Source organism: Leptonychotes weddellii, chromosome 9 (genome assembly GCF_054177405.1).
Source record: "Leptonychotes weddellii isolate Sample4059 chromosome 9, ASM5417740v2, whole genome shotgun sequence".
NCBI lineage: Eukaryota > Metazoa > Chordata > Mammalia > Carnivora > Phocidae > Leptonychotes > Leptonychotes weddellii.
In genome coordinates, this window is record NC_138377.1 from 37,267,026 (window position 1) to 37,292,667 (window position 25,642).

Sequence of the window (25,642 nt, forward strand, 5' to 3'; positions counted from 1 at the left end):
TTTCAGGTCCCTTTATGAATGATGGAAATAGAAGCAAATGGATAGGCTTATCAGATAAGTGCTTTAATAGTCTAAATATATTTTATTATTTGTAATCTCTGAACCAAAACTTTGTTCTTTAAAACATTTTTTATTTCTCTTTTTAGGTAATACCAAGAAGGTTTACAGTAATAAGGTACTGGATTTTTTTTTTTTTTTTAAGATTTTTATGTACTTGAGAGAGGCTAGCAAGAGAGAGCACAAGCAGGGAGGAAAGGGAGGAGCAGGGTCCCTGTTCACAGCTAGATGGAGGGCTTGATCCCGGGACCCTGAGATCATGACCTGAGCTGAAAGCAGACGCTTAACCAACTGAGCCACCCAGGCGCCCTGGTTCTGTTACCTTTTCTGAAAATAAATTTGTAGTCTTTTTTTTTGTAAGATTTTATTTCTGAGAGAGAGAGAGAGCACAAGCAGGCAGAGCGGCAGGCAGAGGGAGAAGCAGGCTCCCCGCTGAGCAAGGAGCCATATGTGGGACTTGATTCATGACCTGAGCCTAAGGCAGATGTTTGACTGAGCGATCCAGGTGTCCTTGTAGTCTTATCAAAGTAAAATGTACCAGCTTCCCCACCCCCCCCCAAGGCTAATTGTATCTCTGCAGTGCAGTTACAGTGCCCCCACTGTTGAGCCTAGGTATCAGTCCTGTATAGAATATGTATAAAAGTCAACTGCCTCATAATAGCTGAAGAACCAGGTGTATCTGGTTATACAGTTTTAGATTTATCTGATGTTAGGGCATCTATAGTTTTAGGTGGCTTTAGCTGTTCAAATTTAGGTTTCTTTAGAGCCAGTGTCTATTCTTTTAAAGGGCTATTAGCTATATATACTATTGTGATTTTTTTTTTTTAAGTAAGCTATGCCCAGTTTGGGGTTTGAACTCAAAACCCTGAGATCAAGAGTCACATGCTCTACCACCTGAGCCAGCCAGGTGCCCCTATACTGATGTGAATTTAAAAAACAAAAAAAAAATAAAAACAGACTCACAGCACAGTAGAATATTTATGTGCCATTCATACTTTGGAAATGTTTAGAATGGCCATTAGATTGGCTTAGGGATAGTCAGCTTATTGATTGTATAGATAGACTCAATTTAATATTGTTTAGGTGTTTGTCATTCTTAAATATGTAAGTTGTAAAATGTAGTACGTAATTTTACGTAAAAGCCGTGAAAATGACATAATAGTTTTGAGTTGTTTGTATAGTAGTTAGCTATTCATGTATAATGATTTGCTATTTGAACTTCACGGATGTTCAAAGTCCAGCAGTATCCTGCTGCCAAACTCAATGAGTAAATTACATTCTTAGGAAAGTGACAGTTGGAGTGATAGTGGCGTGAGCCCAGTAAAGGGTGTGTATACCTGGCATACTTGGCCTGAGTTACAAATGGTTTCTTCTCTGAGTACTACTGTTCAGGTTATGACAGTTCTTGTAGGCCTCAATACTGACTATATTCTAACTTCTTGTTTAGCATAAATTGTGGGTATTTTAATTGAATGGGTATTTTAATTGAACTTTACAGATCAAGAAATTTTTTAAGGGCGCCTGGGTGGCTCAGTTGGTTAAGCGACTGCCTTCAGCTCAGGTCATGATCCCAGGGTCCTGGGATCGAGTCCCGCATCGGGCTCCCTGCTCGGCGGGAAGCCTGCTTCTCCCTCTCCCACTCCCCCTGCTTGTGTTCCCTCTCTCGCTGTGTCTCTCTCTGTCAAATAAATAAATAAAATCTTTAAAAACAAAAAAAAATTTTTTTAAGTGACAGGATAGGTCCTTAAATCCACTCCTCACCACAATGAAAGGGGGAAAAAATTCTTCACTCTCCAACCTAAAACATCTTTCTTGTGTGTCACACTTAAAAGTGGCTGATGACCAACAATAATTTCACTAAATACAAAACTGGGTAATGGCATCAAGTAATACCTACTGAGTTGGCAGGGACTTACTGCACAAAACCCAGTGATAAATGATCTTTAGGTTCTAGTTGAGTGATGAATGGAGCTTTGAATTAATGATTCCAAAGCTTCTTCTTGCAGTATCTTAAGGAATTTTTCAGTAAGCGTAAACCTTCATTTTAATACCAAGGAAATACATACTCAATTATTCCCCAACTTCAATCATTACAAGACAAAAATTTAATAATGCAAATTGGTCAGTGGGTAGATAATAATCCACAGGGATAAAGAGTTACACGGGACTGTATTAGAAATTTAAAATCGATGCTGAAGTAAATGTTACATATTATCATCATCTGATTCATCTTCTTCCTTCAGTGATTCCTGTTAAGAGAAAGATAGTATTTAAAATCAATTTTTTTAATAATTTTTTAATTTTATTATGTTAATTTTAATACTGAATCTAATTAAACACACTGAAAATTCTTTATAACTGAAGATGAACTGACTTAGAATAACATACCCAAGCAAAGAAAAGGATAATTAAGTGTATCTTTCTTTTTTTTTTTTTAAAGATTTGATTTATTTGACAGCAAGAGAGGAAACACAAATGGGGGGGTGGGAGAGGGATAAGCAGGCTTCCAGCAGAGCAGGGAACCCGATGTGGGGCTCAATCCCAGGACCCTGAGATCACAACCTGAGCCGAAGGCAGATGCTCAACCGACTGAGCCACCCAGGCACCCCTAATTAAGTGTATCTTGTTCTAACAATCGACTGACTATATATATATATATTTTTTAAAGATTTTATTTATTTATTTGAGAGAGAGAGAGAGCACATGAAGGGGGGGAGGGTCAGAGGGAGAAGCAGACTCCCTGCTGAGCAGGGAGCCCGATTCAGGACTCGATCCCGGGACTCCAGGATCATGACCTGAGCCGAAGGCAGTCGCTTAACCAACTGAGCCACCCAGGCACCCTCGACTGACTATATTGATAGAACACACAGTATGAAAGCATTAAATGTCCTGGAAAACCCTTACCATTTTCACATACAAAGTGTTTGGAACCAGGGCAACTCTATCCCCACGGAATATAACCTAGAAAATTTCTAACCTTAGTTCAGTTCAACTCTTAAGTGTTATTTTATAGAAATCAACCGAGTTCCTTTGTTATTCAACACTTACTTTCATACCTTTAGCTAGAGTTTTCACATACTGCAGCTTACCTTAGCATATTTCTCTGCCTCTTCCCTTATATCTTTTGGAACAATTTCATGTCTTCCTTTTGTTACTGCAAATTAAGCCATATATTTAAATGAATTAGAAATGAGGACTACATTGTGATTTCCAATACAATAAAATCTACCCAATCCATACATATAATCTACCTAATGTTAAAAGTTGTACTATGAGTAATACCAGATGCTCCGAACTTGTGTTGTTTTCTCCACGTAAGATTAAATCTGTCCAAATTTAGCTCTTATGAAAACAAATTATACAATGATTTATCCTGATGCTATGATAAATTCTGAGCATTTATTAATGTGCAGCATGATTAATTTTTAAAAAGCTAGCCTTGAAATCCCATCCATGGTTACCATTGTAAGGAAAAAAAAAATGGTCATTTTTCAGTAAATGAATGCTTCAAAAAAGTAAACCATTCATAACAGTCAATTAGGCAGAACTTCCCCTCTTCAAAAATATTACCTTGTAAGTTTGTTCTGGCTTTCTTTGTATTAGAAAGGCACTGAGTGGTAGGACACACTTTGGCACTACCCATTGCACTTGAACTTATGCATATTTCCATTACTCAGCAATTCTACTCTTGGAAAAGAAATGCTACATACATATACTAAAATTGTTACACAGGACATCTACAGCTGCACTATTCATTATAGTTAAAAAAAAAAAGCCCACTGGAAAGAGCCCAACTAACCAGCAGCAAAAGAGGAAATGAGTAAATTGTGCGATATTTGGACAATAGAATACTATACAGCAAGGCAAACGAACAAATACTGTACACAACACAAACACAATACTGAAGTAAAATCAGGGATAAAAGGATATACACTGTAATTCAGTTACATAAAACTGAACAACAGGCAAAACTACCTATGAGTTAGAATTCAAGGTAGTGGTTACCTTTGGGGAGAAGGTAGAGAACTATAAATTCAAAGAGGCCCAAGGGGTGATCTGGGGAACTGGCCTATTTGTTGACCAGAGAGAGGACGGTGGTTATATGAGTATACCCATGTTATGATAATTCATCAATTCATCTGTTATTTGTGTACTTTTTTCTGTATGTATGTCATTACCAAATTAAGATTTTAAAAAGGGAAAAACAGGCCCCAATTTTAAATTAGGTTTGGTACAGATGACTCAGAGCAAATAAATGTACAAAAATAACTTACTTTCACCAACCCAGCTGAGCTCTAATTCAAAAGCTTTATCCTTAACTTCATCATGTACTATGTAAATTCTAGAATGCAAAAGGGAAAATTAACATTTACTTGGTCATTTACAAACATGCACCCAGTCAACACAAATTAGAACACCCATCCCTAATACAAGTATTTATAAAATTACAGACACATTGTAGTCTATATTTATGAACACTTCTAGAAGAGATAATAGGCTGGGTGGCTTAGTCAGTTCAGCATCAGACTATTGATTTTGGCTCAGGTCATAATCCTCAGGGCCGGGACCCTCCTTGAGAGTCTCTCCCTCTACCCCTGCTCTCCCTCTCTGTTTCTAAAATAAAATTTTTAAAAAGAAAAGACAATCACACAAGGATGGATATATAAAATTAAATACTACAAAGGAATGTTTACAACCCAAGTTGTTTGATACTGTTTAATTATAGACACACAACTCACAAAGATACCTCAAAAGGAACACAGATTCAAATGGGGAAAGGCCATTATTACAACTGTACCTTTTCAGGATATTTGTTTATTCCTTTCATTAAATGATTATTTTCAAAACAAACTTATTAGTTTGCAATTATTACTAGTCTCTTCAATCTGAAGTTTCTTGGCAGGTATCTTTTTAAACCCCTTATCCATTTTATAAGAACTATATGCCCCTTAACCTAGCCTTCCAACTGTAATATATTGCCAGACTGCAATAAACAAGGAGGCAGTGTCACACAACATAAAAGTATCAGAGCAAAGCTTTCTTATTCTACCTTTTCCACCATCTTCACACACTTTTGGAGGATATTTTTAAAGCCTTGCTATAATACAAGGAAGCATCTTAATTTCTAGACTAAGTAAAAGATACATAGTGCTCCATTTTATTAAATAAGGGGATGGCTTTCCTACATGGAACTAATTAGTGTCTACTGTTACACCTAAACATAAAAAGGTGTGGTAAGGGCTAATTTCCAGAAGCACTTCTCAGTGAAGGAAATGGAATTTATCACATTTAAACTGTTGTACAGAGGCACCTGGGTAGCTCAGTTGGTTGAGCGTCTGACTTGATTTCCAGAGGTCATGATCTCAGGGTTGTGAGACTGAGCCCCAAGTTGGGCTCTGCACTGGACATGGAGCCTTGCACAGGATTCTCTCTGTACCCCCCCAATAAAAAAATAATAGTAATAAGCTGTTGTACAATTCAGTGAGGATTATCTTCCAGGTGGTTCTACTGTAAGGTAATTCCCAGAGTTGCTCATGTTATTAACTGATAATCATAGAGTGGGTTCTGCTGCTTCACAACTGGAAAGGAGAGGGGTCTCTTGGTAAAAGTGGGGGAGGGAAGATAATGTGGCAGTAACAAGAGTGATGACAAGACAAAATCATAAAACACTTCAGTACTTTATTACAACTATCAGTTTAGAAGAGATTAAGGGTACCATTTAAATATATATAAATATATAATGGAGCCTCTAGGACTTTATTTTCCTCACATGTAAAACCTGAGATATTTGCACAAACTGCTGACTAGACCATGTTGATGTAATTCTAATGTGAAATAGTATGTTTATTACTTTTAAATCTGAAAAGCTGGCTGCAAAACTTGCATTTTATTGGATTTTTTTGAGATAATACATGCCTACATTCTTTGATCCGGAAGAATCATGAATTTTTTTGAAGCATTCCACTCAAGTTTATGGACTTAGTTGTTACTTATTGTAGTCACATAAGCATTCTACTCTATGTACCTGTAATATGAACCACGTCAGGCTTTTTTATTAAATGTATTGAAATACCGCTCTTCTCATCTTCTTAGAAAAGCTTTTATGACTAACATATCTTGCCCCCAAAAAGACACATTGTATAAAGGAGCCAGGTTCATGGTTCATGTGTAGAAATAACTAGCTATAAACCTAAAATAAGTTTGTAAACCACATTCCTATTACTGGGATTTCTGAGATCTGAGAGAATAGGAGTTATCAAATGAAGCTCCTAGAGGTCCAAATGTATCCTCCTACTCTTGAATTCTTTCACCTAAATAGTTTTATTTTGTCAAAAGCTATTTTTTCACACCCATTCACTATCACTTGAAATATGGATATTCTCCTTAGTGAGACTTTTTAGAATGTTAAATTCACCTTCTAAAAATTAGGCACAAAGTTATTTTAAAACACAAAACAGACCTTTAGAATTAATGTATTAGGTAAGGTCAAATGAAATATTTGTCAATGATGATAAAAGTTTCAACTTACATTTTTGCAACTTCTTTAACAACATCACGGCAGGTCATTTCTTTCATCTGTAGAAAATAAAATATTGAGTCATGAGTCAAAAGAGGTACTTTCCACTTACATAACTATTTTCAGATTCTTTTCACAACTTTGTCAATAACCCATATAAAATCAAAACCATGATACTGAATTTAAGAATACCAGTCTTGTTAGGAAATACACAAATCTAGTATGAAGGACTAACTACAAAAGCAATTGGCATGGGCTTCAAAAAATTACTACTGGAGGGTGCCTGGTGGCTCAGGTCTGACTCTTGATTTCAGCTCAGGTTGTGATCTCAAGCCCTGCATCGGGCTCTGCACTCAGTGTGGAGCATGCTTTGAGATTCTCTCTGTCTCCCTCTGTCCCTCCCTCCCCCTAAAAAAACAAATTGGTACTGGGAGAAGGGTAAGACTTACTTATTTGTGAGAATGGGAGGGAGAGCACAAGTCGGGGGCAGGGGCAAAGGGAGAAGCAGACTACCCACTGAGCAGGGAGCCCTATGCAGGACTCACTCAATCCCAGGACCCTGGGATCATGACCTGAGCCAAGGGCAGAAGCTTAACCAACTGAGCCACCTAGGCACCCCCCCTTTTTTGGGGGGGGGAAGACTTAAAATAGTTGAATTTCAAAGTGTGAGCCTTAATTAAAATAGTTGAAATTCAAAGTGTGAGCCTTAATTATATCATGGTTTGAAAAAGTTAGAAAATGACACTTGAGAATACAGAGGCAGTTTGATTAGACTATTTGATAATATCTTAGGTGTGATATTCTACAGAGATGAATGCTGAAGCATTTAGGGATACAGTGTCACTGTAATTGTTTCAAATAGTTCAAGAAAAAACAAATGGATAAAACACTGGAAAATAACTTCAATCTAGATGGAGATAGTTTTGCTATTTTCTGACGTTTAAATGTTTTCGTGTTAATTTGGGGGTGAAGTGGAAAAAAAGAATACCTATCTCTTCATATTTTTCCCCTTACAGGTTAAGTTCTATGATGAGTAAATTAATTTTACCATAATAAAGGCAAATTTAAGCAAACTTGAAAAAGCACATTTTTTTCTTTAGATTTATTTTTTTGAGAGCACAGGAGTGGGGGGGAAGGGCAGAGAAAGAGAATCTTCAAGTAGACTTGAGTGTGGAGCCCAACTCGGGGCTCGTTCTCACTACCCATGAGATCATGACCTGAGCCAAAACCAAGAGTTGAACGCTTAACCAACTGAGCCACCCAGGCACCCTAAAAAAGCACATTTTAAATGACAATTATATTTTTATAGATGTTCATGAAATTTTTATTTCATAACATAACATTCTTGGTAAGCAACATCAGAAGAAAAACAAGCCAGAGCAATGATGTAGAGCATGGGTTGGCAAACTCCTTTCTATAAAGAGCCATATGGTCCATATGGTCTTTGGTCTCTGTTCAAACTACTAAACTCTACTTTTGTAGTGTGAAAGCAGCCAGAGACTGAATGTGACTGTGTTCCAATAAAACTTTAGAAAGAAGACAGTGTGCCATAGTTTGCTGACCACTGATTTAGAGCATGTATTTGTCATTAAGTATACATACATGCTCCTCAAAGTGATGTTTCTCCATTCTTAGCTAGGATATGTTGGTAGTCCTGTATCTTGTTAGGATTTAACCTCAGAAAGGATAGATGACTGCTCTAAATACTGTATTTTTCGTGTGTGTGTATGTGTGTGTGTGCGTGCGTGCGCGCGCGCGTGCCTGCCTGCCTTTAAGGGAAGTTTCTGGTAAGAGTGAGCAAATACTGTTTCAACACTGAGTTGATCAATTTGGCTGAAATGAAAACAAGCATGTTAAAACAAAAACTTTTACAATAATAATTTATGGCTCTTGGGGGAACAAAAAGTGAGGAGTTGTAACAGGTTTTATGCCTTATCTAGCTAGGAACAAAGAAAATAGAAGCAGAAGGACACAGACTGTTCATGGTAAGACTTCACAGACAAAAGCTGTGCTCCAGAGAAGAAACGAAGTAGTAAAACACCAGAGCTCTCAAACCTAAGGCTCACAGAGCTCCCTCCAGATTTCTTAATCAGTCTCTCATATTCAGAAAGCTCTGCTCAAAACAGCAAACTATACTCTATGTATCCTTAAATGAAAAGGTTTCATTTGTGGTGATAAAACTTCACTACATGAGGATCATGTTACAGGAAAATTCAAGCATTAAGTATATTACCTGAAGTTTTTCTATTTCTGTCTTTGCAGCTTGCCTGGCTTTGCCAATGGCACAACCCCAATAACCCTATTTAAAAACACACACAAAAAATACAGATATTAAGTAAATTGATATACTATCCTAAAATCATTATTGGCTATGACTGTCTATTTAAAGGTTAACAAAAGGATGTTAAATGACTTTCAAAAGTAAGTATGGAGTATTAAATATAAACACGTGTCTAATGAACACTAGGGGGCTCAAAAAAATTAATTCTAGAATAATGTGGATTATTTTTAATAGAGGTGCTATACAAGAAAAATTAACATCATTATATATACTTCATGAACTAGAGATGTTTTTGAGATTAGGAATGGGAAAATTTTTAGCAGTATGACAAAAAGAAACAGATAATTGCTCAATTCAGTACTCTAAACCATTTTTTATTATACTGAAAAAGTTTTTTAAATGCAAGGATTCCCATTTATACTTGCATATAATGACAAAATATAAAATCTTTTTTGTAATTAGTGAAAACCATAAATATGTCAGAAGAGAGGTAAGGTAAGTAAAAATGCAAGAAATCCCACTTAAAATCCTTTTTTTTAAGGGAAGGTTTTAGTTTTAAGACATTATCTATCACAATAAAGGAAATACCACATATTGAAATTTTTATGTTCACTATGTAGTTTCTGTAAATAGCATACTGAAAGCGATAAATCTTTCCTCTGCCTCATAACCACAGGTGGTTATGATAAACAAGAAATTGTTACTTTCTTTGAATTAATTTTAAAGAAACTTCATGTAATCCAAATACATGCTAATGAGATACCATTAAACTAGAAACAGAAACTCATGATTCAAAATTACTCACATATGAAACTCCTGACGGGTCAATCATGTAGAGCTGTGCACCATCATTCACACTGTAAGACCCTAACATGAAACTACATGAAAGTAAATTAATAGTTTAAACCATGGTTTTAATACCATAAAAATATTAAAAATTCAGTAAATAGAAGATTATACTTTCTAAGATAAACGAATACACATAACTCATAATGAACACTTTGATGAAGTAATTTCAAAAAACTACTATATACTTGAAATTGTTCAAAATTTATACGGCTTTGTTTAGTACTAAACTTGCTGATGAAACTTTCCTGGGAGGACAGCAGTGTAGACAAAGGAGTAATGACAGAGAAAAAACTAATGAGAAGGCCCAAGAGGTAAAGGCATACACATGAAAAAGCCAAGATAACAAAACTAACAAATACATTCAATCTGCCTCAAACTCTTGTTACATCCCTCATTCTTTCTGGGCTATTCCCCAATATTCCTCCAGTTATTTTTCTACAGTAATCCAAACTCATTTAAAATATTTTAATATGCTCAACAAATTAAAATTAGGCTGTTAAACAATCATATGAATTAGTGATTTTCTGAAATTGGGATTTAGTTTACCCTAGTAGAAAAGAAACCAGCTTTATCTTATGTATCAGTTCATGTACAGACTACTGTAACAGTAGCTGTCCAATTCCCACCCCTACAATCATTTCCTTCCATATTCATGAAACTTACCTTGCAGAATATATAACTGGTTATAATTTTAAAGCCCTTCCACGTTTCCTTAGTATGGAACACAGACTTCTGTATTATCTTGCCCCTTCCTACATCTTCAGTATCCCTCCTACACACCAAGAATACTAACTAGCTCTGCATTACCTGAAATGCCCATGTTGTTTCATACCAGTCCCTTTGCATGAAATACTCTTACCATTCCACCTACATCTCACATTCTTTTCCTTGCCATCTCTCCAAGAAAGCAACCATTCCCTAATTGGTGCTGGGCCCACTATAGTCAGTGTGTATCCTATCATCTATAAAACTGTACCAATGAAAATTTATTCATGTTTGTGTCCCGCCCTCTCATACATATCTATGACTATCTCATAGTTTATGCTCAATATTTACTGAAAAAGTTCTCCACTATTCTTATTCCCTTAGAAATAGAAAAATGATTAATTCAGAGCATTGAAAGGTCAAAAAAAATTGAAAGGTATTCTATGAAGTCTAAAAGCAAAGTGTTTCAATGTAATTTAAGTGAAAACCTTAAGAACTAATATAAAAAATGTCCACAGGCCTAACTTATTGGTAGTAGAATAAAACTCAGGTTTTCGCTAAAACTCTGTCCTCAGTAATTTAAATATGACTGATAATAAACAACGGAAAGGCAGGACTGTAGCTAATAAACTTTCTACAGCCTTTTCAGAGTGGCAAGCAATCAGATGTTAGTAAATGTTTGACTTTGATCAAACAAGGACTGTTTATTTCTTTAAAGTTACAAACTAAACGTGTCTTTTTAGGAAAATCTAGAGTGATGACAGGTCTGAGCCCTATTTAAATATTTACATGTATTTCAAGTCTTGATGCAACTGAATCTCAGCTTCCCTCCCCCCAAAATAAAAATACCAGCATTTCATCTTAACAACAGAAATAGGAAACTGACTAATGAGAACTATGAAATGCAAATTTGTATGGATTCACTATGGACTGCTAAACTCCCAATTAAGAGCATTGCACCTAATTGCTTAAAGTAAGTGTAGCCAATGGAAATTAATGAGAAAACTGAAGTGTCCCTTTAGTTGGCTACCTAATAATGTCAAGAGAGAATATATTTAAAGTCAGTTTGTTGTTTCCTGAAAATGCTGGGATCTGACACCAGAGAATTTTTTTCTGGTTTTATTGAGAAATAATTGACATGCATCACTATACAGTGTACAGCATGATGGTTTGATTCAAATGTATTGTGAAATGCTTACAGTAGGTTTAGTAAAATCCATCATCTCATAAAGATAGAATAAAAAGAGAAAAAAACTTTTCTCCTTGTGAAGAAAATTCTTAGAATGTATTTAATAACCTTCCCCTACGTCACACAGCAGTGGTAACTACAGTCATCATACTGTACATTACATCTCTAGCACTTATTATCTTAGAACCTTTATACCTTTGACCACCTTCCTCCAGAGAATGTATTATAATCAGATTAAAGTTATTACTAGGAGTTCTGTGTTTTATTATTACTCCAAATTTGTAGAGTCTTTTTCATTATTCAAAGTTTTTGTTTTGATGTACAGAGTTTCATTTAATCATTGCCCTAATACTTCTTGGGTCATAACTCATACTTTTAAGGATATAAAAGGCTAAGATACTGGGGAAAACAGTACACATCTAACTGAATATCTCACAAAATTTCATACCTGCAGCCAAAAGGTCGAACAGCACTGTAGAGTGTATATGCATGTACATACATGGCCACTCTGTCTGCAAGATGCTATGAGGTGGAGAAACAGAAGAGCATATCAGCAAATTTCTATTACTGTTCAAAAGGCTCCTCAACATATTATCAACTTACTTTTAATGGAATGTTATAGCCAAAATTAGATCTAAAGTTGGAAGCTTCTTCTCTTGCAATGTCTGCTAAAGAACGAGCATCTGCCAACAAACCCGCTACTGCCTGAAAGAAAGAAGTACCAATTTAGTAGATAAATACATTCCTAACACAAATAAAGGAGAGTGTGTAATTACTGTAGGCTTACTTTATAACAAGCATCACCATTAGAAATAATTTGGCTTAAAGGTCTTTGTAAGGCATTCTGGCATTCTGATTGGGTGGGATCAAAATAAAAGTATGGAATTATAATTCAGAAATTTACCAGGTGTGACTTGTTTGTTGAATGATGACATTCACAAGGAATATTTCTACATTTAATCTTCCCATGTCTCCCAATTTACCAGTTCACTATAAATAAGCAACAACCAGAATAAAACTACTGGTCTTGATGAGGATTGATCTCTATTTAAAATAGTTCTGTGTTCAAATTACTAAAGGTTTTGGTCTAAAAGGCACAACCTCAAATCTTCAGCTTACTATTAAACTGCAATGACAAACTAAAACATGACAAACCACACATCTTCCAAGACTGGTAGCTTACAACTACAGTTACCAAACCATGTGCTGAGAGATGCTAGGGCACCGTACTGAACTCAGTTATGCAACACCTGGAATTTGGGGGATAGTTGTTGAAGTAGTTCAGTTTCAGCATTAGATCATTCAGTATTCCTTTTAATGCCATCATATTGTTAAGCACCTGGGTTGCTGCGATAAAAAATAAGTACCAAACAAAAATCCATGTGGAACAAGAAATGGGGAGGGGGGCCCACACATAATCTGATTCCAAAGTTTAGGAAGTTGTGCAGTGCACATTAGTAACTGTGATTGTTTAAAAATAAAAAGATTTTTCTTTAATCATTATGTGTATTTTTTTCTCTTATAAGCTACTAAGTTTTTAAGACATAAACACTAAGTCATTTGGACCTAAATTCATAGTAAGAACTACTGGGTACTTATTTTCACATAGGGAAGCCATGAAAAAAAGACTCACTGAAATACTTAGTACTGGGAACCAAGAAAGTCCAGGAACCACCAGCTTAGGAGATTTACAGAATTTAAAAGTAAGTGATATCAGAACAACAGGCTTTTTTCTACTGCTACCTATTAATAGTAGTAGTGATGAAAATTTCTAAAACATAGTGAGCACTTATTACATGCTAAGCATTTTATGTAATTTTTAACCTTGTAACAACTGTTATGAAGTAGGTCCTATTACTACCCTACTTTTGCAGGTGAGGCAGTTGTGTTTAGAATAACTTCCCCAAAGTCACCCAGCCAGTAAGTTTCACCATTTAAAAAATCTTCTATTGTTTTGGAGAAAGCTTACTGTGAAGTCCAATAATTCCCAAACCACTTGAAGATGACAACTGTGGAGACAATATTAACCCTTCATTATCTCCAACCCTCTTCAACATGTGATGTTTTGCCATTCCAGCTATTAGGAATGCCATCAGTTTCCTGGCTTTAAATAACAAATGGAACAAATTTTAAAGTTCTAAAAGTTTTCCCATCACTAAAGTACCTTTAAGCATACATGATTTTTTTCAAAATATACCGGCCTAAAGTTTGTTTTGTTTTGTTTTTACTAAGTGAAAGAATGCATAATTCACTAGTTCCCTCCTATCAGCTGGGTTACAATCTGGCAAGTTTCATCAAAACATACCACTTTCATATTGTGTGTCAACTATACTCAAATTTTAAAAAATAAATAAATGTAGAGGTCCAAATGACAGGAAAAAAGTATCAGTTTCACTGGCAGTAATTTGTTCAGGAGAGAAAATATGTTCAGAAAAAATAATCACTGAAGAAGCCAAAAAAAAAATTATCTGTAGCTTTATAGTTTATTGCTTATATTTTATTGGTCCTTTTTGTGTTTGTAACACATCTCATTTAGAAATATCAAAGATAACAGCAGAATGAGAGGTCCTACAAGATCTCACCCTGCACAATGGACTCTGAAATAACTTGCAGACCATGCAGACCCCAGTCTGAATCCCATTTTATTTCTTTACCAGCTGTGAGTCTTGTTTTCTTATCTGTAAAAATGGGATTAATACTACTTTCACTGTGATGTCAGACTTAAATGAGATAATTTATGTAAAGTGGTTCTAGCACACACGTCTTTTCTTCCTTGCCTTTTCAGTAAACAGAGTTAGAATCACTCCTTTACTTGTTTTGCTTATTGTCTGACTGAACAAAGTCTGACATCTATACAGAATGACTTCAGTATATACCAGTAATGTATTTATGGTTTCACTTGCAATTATGCAAATCAGTCACTCAAGACACCAGCTGCATAAAATAAATACAGTGATGTCTACGAAGCTACTAAAAAGGATGTGTTCACTTTTCCTTTCATTAAACATCCTTTCTTGGTGCTCCACCTTACTAAAAAGGTATTCTCTGATAACATCTTCAATATGACAGTGATCCCCACAAAAGATATGAAAAGCTAAAGATTCTATGCCTCTCAAGCATTCCACCTTATCTACACTGCCAAGATCTCTTTCCTGCACATACTTCCCACCCCTCACTCACCTCGTCCCTTAAGGCAATTTGGTTTTTCATATACGTCTCCAATCAGGTTATAAGAACACTACCTTTCTTAGTGAACTGTAACTCTCTCAGATTACTTCTATGGCTGCCCTCTAATCTGTTTCTGCCTCAATGCTGAAGTAATAAATGGGTTCTTACAATCACATTTTAATATATTCTAAACAGTTACTTCACAAGAAATTGGACAAGGCAAAAAGGAACATTTTTTAAATATGACCTACCATTCCAACATGCCGATCAACATTAAAAAGTCGTTTGTTGGAACCTTCTTCATAAAGTTTAGAAAGGACTAACTTTTCTACCCCAAAGACAACGCCATCTTTACATCTGATTCCAATAGCTGTACTGGAACAAGTAGAAGAAAATCAATTTTTTTAACAAAAGAAATTTCATAAATTAAACCCATAAAAATAGGTAACATTTAGTTTTTTACAGCATGCTAGTACTTTAAAACAAATACATTTGAAAACTAGAAAGAGGACAACCTAAAGTGTGATAAATTAGTAGGTCCATAGAGATGAACACCAGGTGACCAAAAAAAAATCTAGCATACCATGACATAAAAAGATGTTAATACGTAAGCGAGAAAAGATGCCAACAAAATATGTACAAAATGGCGGAGTGTCTGGCATACGATATCCATATTATAATAAATGTTGATTTAGTTCATGTCCATTAAAAATGGTACATAAAATGCATAGCAAAGACAGGTTATATACAAACTTAAAAAGTTAACAGTGACTAATCTAGATGGAAAGCTTAGAATTCTTTTGCTAATTTGCCTTTTCTGCAACAACCACTGCTTATAGTAAGTATGTAAAAGAATATAATACACATTTTATACAACTGCTTAAAACAAAATGGATCTTAATCTCTGAAATGTGGAGAAATTATATTCTACCATTTCAAGATAAAAATACATCATTAACTTTTTTTTTTTTTAAGATTTTATTTATTTATTTGACAGAGACACAGCGAGAGAGGGAACACAGCCAGGGGGAGGGGGAGAGGGAGAAGCAGGCTCCCCGCAGAGCAGGGAGCCCGCAGAGCAGGGAGCCCTTTTAATAAAAAGGGAATTCTGGGGCGCCTGGGTGGCTCAGTTGGTTAAGCGACTGCCTTCGGCTCAGGTCATGATCCTGGAGTCCCGCATCGGGCTCCCTGCTGAGCAGGGAGTCTGCTTCTCCCTCTGACCCTCCTCCCTCTCATGCTCTCTCTATCTCATTCTCTCTCTCAAATAAATAAATAAAATCTTTAAAAAAAAAAAAAAAAAGGGAATTCTGATGAGAAACCAGAAAAATGAACAGAGCCACACATATATTCCACAAAAAATTTCAGGCTTCCCTCATATTTCAGGTATTTTCAATGGCTCCCTTTCCAGTTTAAACTCCTTGGCCCAGCTTTCAAAATTACTGTGAATCTACAAATTAAATTTGTAGCTTATTAAATTTCCTATTATAAATCCCACACACTACTGAATTCAACCTCACTAACATGCCCCAAACACCTATGTTCATTTTTGCTTTTATGTCTTTGTGTTGAGGTTTTCCTGGGTTCTAGAATACACTTCCTCCTCACCACTGTATATTTAAATAATTCTCCACAAACTTTTGCAAACTCACTTGAACTTAAACTCTACAACCTCAGGTAGCCTTTCCTAATTATTCCAAGTCATTGTCATTCTCACTATTTAAATCTAAAACATTGCTTATTCCAAACTACAAGTTCTCAAAGTATGGTCTGTGAACCCCCTGAGCATCCCTGAAAACCCCTTCGAGGGGGTATGGGAGGTCAAAATTATTTTTGTAAGAATACAAAGACACCATTTAGTTTTTCCCACTACGTGGACATTTGCACTACTGGTCCAGCGCAGAAGCATTCGTGGGTCAAATGCCGGCACTTTAACACAAACCAAGGCAGTGAAACAAATGGTAGCAGTGAACTACTAATCACTGTATTTTTCATTTCTATGCTCTCACATTCAAAAAAAAAAAGCTCACACAGTTAAAAAATTTTGTTGGGGCGCCTGGGTGGCTCAGTCGTTAAGCATCTGCCTTCGGCTCAGGTCATGATCCCAGGGTCCTGGGTTCAAGCCCCACATCGGGCTCCCTGCTCTGCGGGAAGCCTGCTTCTCCCTCTGCCTCGCTCCCCCTGCTTGTGTTCCTGCTCTCGCTATCTCTCTGTCAAATAAATAAATAAAATCTTTAAAAAAAAAAAAAATTTGCTAAGAATGTCCTTAAGAAGGGACGGCTGAATGGCTCAGTTAAGCGTCCGCCTTTGGCCCGGGTCATGATCCCGGGGTCCTGAGATCGAGCCCCGTGTCAGGGCTCCCTGCTCGGCAGGGAGCCTGCTCCTCCTGCCTGCCGTTCCCCATTTGTTCTCTCTCTCTCTGCTAAATAAATAAAATCTTTAAAAAAAAAAAAGAATGTCCTTAAGAAAGCAGTAATTTTTAAAAGCTGTTTTAATATTAAAAAAAAGAAAGCAATAATTCTAGATGACAACCCTTGAGTACCTGTCTTTTTATTATTATTAAGGAAATGGAAGGTACTCAAACATAAAATATGGTTGCCTAAAGGAAAAAGTACTGGTAAAACTGTTAAGTTCTGAACTTTTTTTTTTTTTTAAAGATTTATTTATTTATTTGACAGAGAGATAGAGAGCACAAGTAGGCAGAGTGGCAGGAAGAGAGAGAGGGAGAAGCAGGCTTCCCGCTGAGCAGGGAGCCGGACGTGGGGCTCGATCCCAGGACCCCCGGATCATGACCTGAGCCAAAGGCAGCCGCTCAACCGACTGAGCCACCCAGGCGCCCCAAGTTGTGAACTTTTTCACGGAGTACCTGTTTTTACCATCAAGCAATGTCAGACAAACTACAGTTATTTACACTTACGTATGTATATGGCAGACTTTTTTTTTTCCCCCTAAACTGAACAAAATAAGCCTGTCAACTTCAAGGAAAAATGGACAGTATTTTGTTGCCTGTGATAAGACTCAAGTTTTCAAGCATAAATTGGAATTTTAGGAAACATATTCATCACCGTGAGTTCGTCTGTTTCACAAAACTTACAAATTTTTATAATCAGATCAGTGGTGATATTAACAAGTGTGATGTTTCCAATTGTTCCAATAGATAGATGAAAAATATCAAATTTGGAAAATCTGTTATAGCACAGTGAACCAGTATTTTCCAAATGACTAACTTACATGCACGGGTAAAACATCTGAAGCGCAAGACAGTCCAACAGATTTTAATGTAAAACTACAAAAAGTTCATCATTAAGTTTTCAGAGGCCACACTGCAACTAACCTTTAAAAAGCTATCATTTGTCCAATTTTGGTATAGCATCAAAAAACAACATCCATAATTATCTGAAAAGGCTATTAAAATATGCCTCACTTTTCCACCTACTTATCTGTAAAAGCCTTGATTTGCTCCACAGGCTTCAACAAAAGTAACAACATATTGAAGCAGATATGAGAATGTCTTACATTAAGCTTCAATTAACAACTGAGATTTACAAAAATGTAAAATACCAGTCTTCTCACTACACTTGTTTATTATTGTGAAAAAGTTACTTTTCATTAAAAATGTTAATATTAAATAGTTTACTTAATGTTAATTTAAATTACTACTTACATTAACATGCAGCTGTGATTATTTTAAATGAATTAAATATTTTTTCTCAGTTTTAATTTCTAATATGATAAATATTGACAGATCCAATAACATGCATAAATAAAAGTTCACTGGTCATGGTAGATATTGATGGAACTAAAGCCTAATAAATAAATGCTCTCTGAAGTCCTCAATGTTTTGGGTTTTGGTGTTTTTGTTTTGTTTTTTTACAAGTAAAAGGGGGTCCTGAGATCAAAATTCTGTATAATTTTTGTTCCAAACAATCTAGCCTTCATTGTTACATTGCACAATCCTCCTTCAATGCCTGGGCTCCTCAATGCAGCTAATGGGGAAAATTAGAATTTATAATTTAATCTTTCCATTTTTTTCTTGTGTATATTACCTTCTAGGGGAATACTTTGATAAAATAGGATCATGGTATATATACTTTAATAAAGTGCTTTTAAGTATTCACTTATATGTCATTGATTATTTGTTTTAGTAGTTCCTTCCTATGCTTAACACAATAGGTAGTCAGGGGCACCCAGGTGGCTCAGTAGGTTGAACATCCCATTCTTGGTTTCGGCTTGGGTCATGATCTCAGGGTCCTGGATCTAGCCCTGTGTCGGGCTCCACACTCAGCGGGGAGTCTGCCTGCCCCTCTCCTTCTGCTCCCTGCTGCCCCCACTCATGCTTGCTCATGCTCTCTCCCTAAAATAAATAAAATCTTAAAAAAAACACAACATGTAGTCAAAAATATTTGACTTTTAAACTCCCAAGATTAAATTTCTTTTCTTTAAAAGAACTGATCCGCCCCCACCTTTTTTAAAGATTTTAAGTAATCTCTACACCCAACACAGGGCTTCAACCCGCAACCCCAAGATCAAGAGTCACATGCTCTTCCAACTAAACCAGCCAGGCACCCCAAGAATTGACCTCCTTTTTTTTTTTTTTTTTTATTTGAGAGAGAGAGAATGAGAGACAGAGAGCATGAGAGGGAGAAGCAGACTCCCTGCCGAGCAGGGAGCCCGATGCGGGACTCGATCCCGGGACTCCAGGATCATGACCTGAGCAGAAGGCAGTCGCTTAACCAACTGGGCCACCCAGGCGCCCTAATCTCCTTTTGATGCCAGAATATAATCCTAAATATCTGACTAAACATTTTCTAACTATTAGCTTGTATGTCACACTATTATGAAAATTAATATACAACCTAATTTTTCCATTTTCCATTCTGTGCCCAAACAGCACTTAAAAATTGTCCAAATGTTTTTACATATATTTCATTCTTACGGTAAAGTATGTTAAGTAGTTAGGGTAGAGGTCCACATCCCAATTTTATAAACAAAAATAACATTCAGAGGACCGAACAGAGGCATCCTATATAATATTTCCATTAAGCAGCAGCTAGAAGGAAAATATACATTTTCTGATCCTCATTCAATATTCTATTATACCCCTTTAAAAGAGGAACTTCTGTGGTATTTTTTCTTTATGCAGAAAAAAAATTCATTTTTAATGTATTAATTTTTAATTAATTTGCTATAAACTATTTTAAGCCATATTTAGAAATAACTTTACAGAAAACAAATTCCGAAGACACATAGATCCTCATAGCCTAGTCTCAATTTTCTGTATTACATATGGTTTCAAAATGTATTTCCAGTTTTTCTCAATCAAGACTTCCTTTTCCAGCTTTTTAAACCAGTGAAAATCCAACACTGCAAAGGAGGAAGAGAAAAACAGTAACTTTTTCCAAGTCTTTCTCCAGCTCCCTGGTCTAAGGGCCTATCTTCTGTTTACTAGGTCAAAAAAAAAAAAAAAATCCTTGAAGAGATGTGAATGAGATATTATGAAATATATATATATATATATTTTTTTTTAAAGATTTTATTTATTTATTTGACACAGAGAGACACAGCGAGAGAGGGAACACAAGCAGGGCGTGTGGGAGAGAGAGAAGCAGGCTTCCCGCCGAGCAGGGAGCCCGATGCGGGGCTCCGATCCTAGGACCCTGGGATCATGACCTAAGCCGAAGGCAGACGCTTAACGACTGAGCCACCCAGGCGCCCGTGAAATATATTATTTTTTAAAAGTCTCTTAATTCATCCCAAAGATTCCAAGATACAAGGTCATGTAAGTGTAACTGACTGGAAAATTTCTTCAATAAAGGACTTAACAATTTGTCAACAAGCTAGTAATTTAACCAAGATGTTACAGGGGTACCAAGTAATCATTTTGGCACATTACTCTAAGCAATGAAAGAGTGAGGGAAGTGAGTCCAACGGAAGATATCTTAGTGCTCCTACACATTTTGTAGTACGGCAGCAGAACAGAAAAAAAAAAAATCCTACTGGGACAAACCTGACTAACTGCATAGGACATTTAAAACACAAGTAAAGGGGCGCCTGGATGGCTCAGTTGTTAAGTGTCTGCCTTCGGCTCAGATCATGATCCCAGAGTCCTGGGATCGAGCCCCGCATCGGGCTCCCTGCTCGGCAGGAAGCCTGCTTCTCCCTCTCCCATTCCCCCTGCTTGTGTTCCCTCTCTCGCTGTGTGTCTCTCTGTCAAATAAATAAATAAAATTTAAAAAAATAAATAAATAAAACACAAGTAAATAAAAGATAAAATGACAAAGCAACAAACCTAATGGCCAAGGAAACAAGGATATAAATCAAGAATTTCAAAAATGAAAATGGGCTAGCAAAGATGATAATGAATTTGGTTTTATACACTACATTTGAGACACAGGAGAACATCTAAGTGGATTATCTCGGAACCAACCGCAAATATGGTAACTGAGGTTCATGGAAAGATCTGACCTAAAAAGAGATCTGGAAATGACTAATAAATTGAGATTATTTTAGGGCAACTATTATTTTGTGCCAAAGTAACATAACAAAGCCTAATTACCAAAAATATAGAAAAAGAGATATTTAATACCTGGTTAAAAAACATGCTAAATTCCAAGTAAAACAATGTTTCTTACCTACTATTTTCCACAGCCTTCATAGCATATTCAACTTGAAAAACTCTTCCATCAGGAGAGAATGTAGAGGCTGACAGGTCATACTAGGAAGAAAAAGGCAACAACAATAAGCTTAAATAATGTATCTTTGGCAGTAATAACCTCACCATCTTTCTTTCTAAATGGATTACACATCAGAAATGTGTGTTAAGGGGCGCCTGGCTGGCTCAGTTGGTAGAGCAGGCGGCTCTTGATCATAGGGACGTGAGTTCGAGCCCCACCTGGGGTGTAGAGATTACAACAGGCAGGCAGGCAGGCAGGCAGGCAGGGGAAAGCAGAAACGGGTGTGTGTTAAATCTCAAAGGTTTTGCTTTGAAGAGGAAAAGGAAGCATGTCAGAGCAGCAACAGCTGCTAAGAAGAAAGCTACTTTAGATGTCTGCTATTGAAACACAAAAGACAAGCGCCCAGCTGGCTTGGTCAGCAGAGCACGCAACTCTTGATCTGGGGGTTGTGAGTTCGAGCCCCACGTTGTGTGCAGAGACAACTTAAAAAGAAAAGCAACAGATACAAATCCTGGTTTAAGTCAGAATTTTTTTCACACAGAACACAAAGTTCATTTTTGTACAAAATGGAGATACTCTGGATTCCAGACCACCACAGTAAGGTGAATAAAATGAGTTTTCTGGATTCCCAGTGCATATTAAAGTTATATTTTGGGGGTTTTTGTTTGTTTTTTGAGAGAGAGAGAAAGCGTGAGTGAGAGAGGTGGGGGGGGTGGGAGGGAGAGAATCTCAAGCAGGCTCCAAGCTCAATACATAGCCTGACAAGGGACTCAATCTCAGGACCCTGAGATCATGACCTGAGACAAAATCAGGAGGTGGATGCTTAAGGGGCACCTGGGTGGCTCAGTCGGTTAAGCATCTGCCTTCGGCTCGGGTCATGATCCCAGGGTCCTGGGATGGAGCCCCGCATCAGGCTCCCTGCTCGGCGGGAGCCTGCTTCTCCCTCTGCCTGCTGCTCCCCTGGTTTGTGCTCTCTTTGATAAATAAAATCTTGAAAAAAAGAGTTGGACGCTTAACCAACTGAGCCACCCAGGTGCCCCTAAAGTTATGTTTACACTAGACTGTAGTCTAAAAAAAGAAAACAAAAAACAATGTACATACCTTAATTAAAAAATACTTCTTTGCTAAAAAATGCTAACCATCATCTAAGCTTTCAGTGAGTGGTAATCAATGATCACAAATCACCATAACAAACTTAATAATGAAAAAGTTTGAAATATTTTGAGAATTACCAAAATGTGACACAGACACAAGGTGAACAAATGCTGTTGAAAAAATGGCACCAACAGACTTGCTTGATGCACAGTTGCTACAAAACTTCAGTTTGTAAAAAAAAAAAAAAGAAAAGAAAAGAAAAACAATGCAGTATCTGTGAAGTACAATAAAACAAGGTATGCCTATAGTATGGTATAGTAGAAATAAAACTAAAGTCAGAACATGTTAATTCATTGCTGTCGCACTAACAAACTGAAGGACCTTAAAGAAAAAATATAGCATTCAAACATTTGATAATCATCCATTACATGTAGTCACTGTAAGGAAATATAAAGAATACTCATTCTTGAAGTCTTTCATTTTCAAAGGAGACCAGGCACCAATCTAGGAGCTGGAAACCAGATAAAGGATTATGATGAAAATTCAGACAGGGTGAAGTGACAGTCTGAGAGCCTAGTACAGACAACCTGATCAGGGAAGGCCTTGCTAGAGCAGTTATGTTTAATTACTTAGGCTTAGCCAGACCTAAATAACAAGTAGCACTTTAGGATATGGAGAGTAGAAATAAGCCTAGCACAATGAGGGACAAGAAATAGGCCACTGTGTCTTGAGCACTAAGTGGTAGAGAGAAGAGTAAATCATATCAGAGGCATGTAAAGACCAAACTATTTTGAGTCTCCTAGGCTGAAGCAGGCAGTTTGTATCTTATTCTAAATGCAACTGGAAGTCATTGGAGTTTAAGCAGGATGGGGGGGAGGGGGTCCCGGGGGGTGATACGATCTAATTTTTTTTTCAAACTTCATCTAGAAAACGAATTGTAGAGGGAACAAGGATGGAAGCAGAAATCAAGTATTCCAAAGGTAGTGGTTTAGACCAGGAAAAGAGAAAAAGACAATATTTTTGAGGATAAAGTTAAAAAAACAAAACAAAAAAAACCACCTTGTTATTGGATTGGCTCTAGGAGTAAAGAAATTAAACGTGAATCATGGACCTTTTTCACTTGAGCAATTAGAATTGGACCATTCACTGAGCTGAAAATTGTAGGAGATGCAAAATGGCAAGGGGACGGGAAAAGCCGAGGTCTCTTTTGGACATATAGTTTGAAATGCCTATTAAACAATCAAGTGGAGGGGCGTCTGGGTGCTCAGTCCCTTAAGCCTCTGCCTTCAGCTCAAGTCTCAATCTGGGGGTCCTGGGATAGAGCCCCACGTCCGACTCAGGGAGTCTGCTTCTCCTCTGCCTCTGCCCCTGCTCATGCTCTCTCTCTTGCTCACTCTCTCAAAAAAATAAATTAAAAAATTAAATAAAAAAAAACTAAAAAACAACAATCAAATGGAGAGAAATGTCAAGTAGGCAGGTCTTCTTCATACCTGGAGTTCTTGGGAGAAGTGAAGACCAAAGATATGCCTTCAACAGTGGTGCTTCCTGAGTCTCAATTTCCTGATTTATTAAATGAAGATTAACTCTACTATCGTAATACCAAAATACCTCCCATGTTTATATTTATCAAGTATTTTTAAAGTTTTCAGGGGGCACCTGGGTGGCTCAGTCGTTAAGCGTCTGCCTCGGGCTCAGGTCATGATCCCAGCGTCCTCGGATCGAGCCCCGCATCGGGCTCCCTGCTTGGCGGGAAGCCTGTTTCTCCCTCTCCCGCTCCCCCTGCTTGTGTTCCTTCTCTCGCTGTGTGTGTGTGTCTCTCTCTGTCAAAAGGGTTTTCAGAACAAAACACTATTAATTGAAGGTAATATTAATGTAGTTGCAAAATCAATTTGCTACAATATGCTTAAATGAGCATCTACTAATTTAAAAATGTTACGACATAAACTTAGCATCTCATAACCGAATGAATTAAACCATTCGAAACATAAATCGCCTATTATCAAACTCGGAAAACCAGTATCTGGCCTTAATGTTGAGTATCAAAATCTTTTTTAAAGTGGAACTGATGAATTTAGAAACCCATTATTCAATGCCTCTAGTGCACACAACCAATAAATACTTCTAAGGAAAAACTAGATTTTCTATATGGAAAAATACATAAAAGGAATAAGCAAAAGACTGCATACGTACAGTACGTTTAACACAGGAAAGTAGTAAACTGAATAAGTTAACAAGTCCAACTCCAAAACTCTCGAGTCCATTAACAGACGCGGTTAAGTCCCTAGCTAATGATTTAAATGTTTACGGTACTGATATCTCCAAGTGATGTTAAGTAATTTGTACAGGAAAAGCTGGGACAAAAGAAAAATGTAAAGGACTCTTCAGATTTCACTTTTCAGGCAATTTTTCTATTAGCTTTGCCCCGACAGGGGTTCCAGGGACCCCAACTGAGCGGACGGTCAGTAACACTCCAAGGCAAGATGGGGAAGGCCCAGTGAGTCAGCAGCATCCCGGGACCTGCAAAGACGGTCCATAGAAAGCTCCGTCTCAGACCCTGGAATCTCAAGCCGCCCTGCCTCAGTGGTTCTCAAGAAGCTCACTGTTGCCCAAACCCTGCACACGCTATTTCAGGCTCCACGAGTTTCTACTTTCGGTTTCCCTAAGCGGCTAAAGAAAGTGACTCAGCGATCCAAAGCGGCTCCCAATCTTACTGCTGCGCCGCCAAGCCCGCTACACCTGAGCTGAAAAGCTTCAGCTCACGATCACCGCAAACGAGGGCCTACAAATTAGCGTAGGAAAGACTGCCGGTGACCGGACAACTGGAAGCGGCCCACTTGGCCGAAGGCAGTCCCGCCGCACCCCGAGGCGGCGCACCCCAGGCGGTCTGTCCGAGTTCCCTTCAACGCTGATCCGTCAGCTAGTCCGTTGCGCCAAGACACAGCAAACTCACCCCAGTCCCGATGGAGCTCATCGTGATGAAACCTCCGGGACACCAAGGGCTTCAAGGCCTAACGCGCTCCCCCAATACCGCAGCCCGCAGACTAGTAACAGGCTCTCTCATTGGCTGCTCTTTCAACCAATAGCCTTCCCCTCCGAGGCTCTTTCCGCCA

The 25,642-nt window shown here is 37.3% G+C and overlaps 1 protein-coding gene and 1 long non-coding RNA gene across 4 annotated transcripts in view; one reads left to right on the forward strand and one right to left on the reverse strand.

The window, feature by feature from the left end:
- Positions 1-5,984, forward strand: part of LOC115944496 (uncharacterized) — a 23,584-nt gene extending 17,600 nt beyond the window's left edge. For all 3 annotated transcript variants that reach the window (XR_014148450.1, XR_014148451.1, XR_004079041.2), the window contains one exon: positions 7-5,984. This is a non-coding gene — a long non-coding RNA (uncharacterized LOC115944496). The remainder of the gene's footprint in view (positions 1-6) is intronic.
- PSMA3 (proteasome 20S subunit alpha 3) lies at positions 2,140-25,642 on the reverse strand. Its single transcript, XM_006744005.3, has 11 exons — positions 25,483-25,642; positions 21,396-21,478; positions 15,018-15,141; positions 12,202-12,303; positions 12,047-12,120; positions 9,661-9,733; positions 8,808-8,873; positions 6,587-6,633; positions 4,332-4,399; positions 3,147-3,211; positions 2,140-2,306 (listed from the first exon to the last, which is right to left on the reverse strand). Exons 1-11 carry the CDS (start codon positions 25,501-25,503, stop codon positions 2,262-2,264), a joined length of 768 nt encoding a protein of 255 aa, XP_006744068.1. The 5' UTR covers positions 25,504-25,642; the 3' UTR covers positions 2,140-2,261.

What these genes read in the sequence shown, in the direction of transcription:
- PSMA3 (XM_006744005.3), bottom strand. Translation starts at nt 25,503, where the DNA reads ATGAGCTCCATCGGGACTGGG. An exon ending in TGAGCTCCATCGGGACTGGG is followed by an intron (nt 21,479 to 25,482) that starts GTGAGTTTGCTG and finishes TTTTCTTCCTAG; the next exon opens with TATGACCTGTCAGCCTCTAC. An exon ending in TTGATCGGCATGTTGGAATG is followed by an intron (nt 12,304 to 15,017) that starts GTAGGTCATATT and finishes TCTTTCTTTCAG; the next exon opens with GCAGTAGCGGGTTTGTTGGC.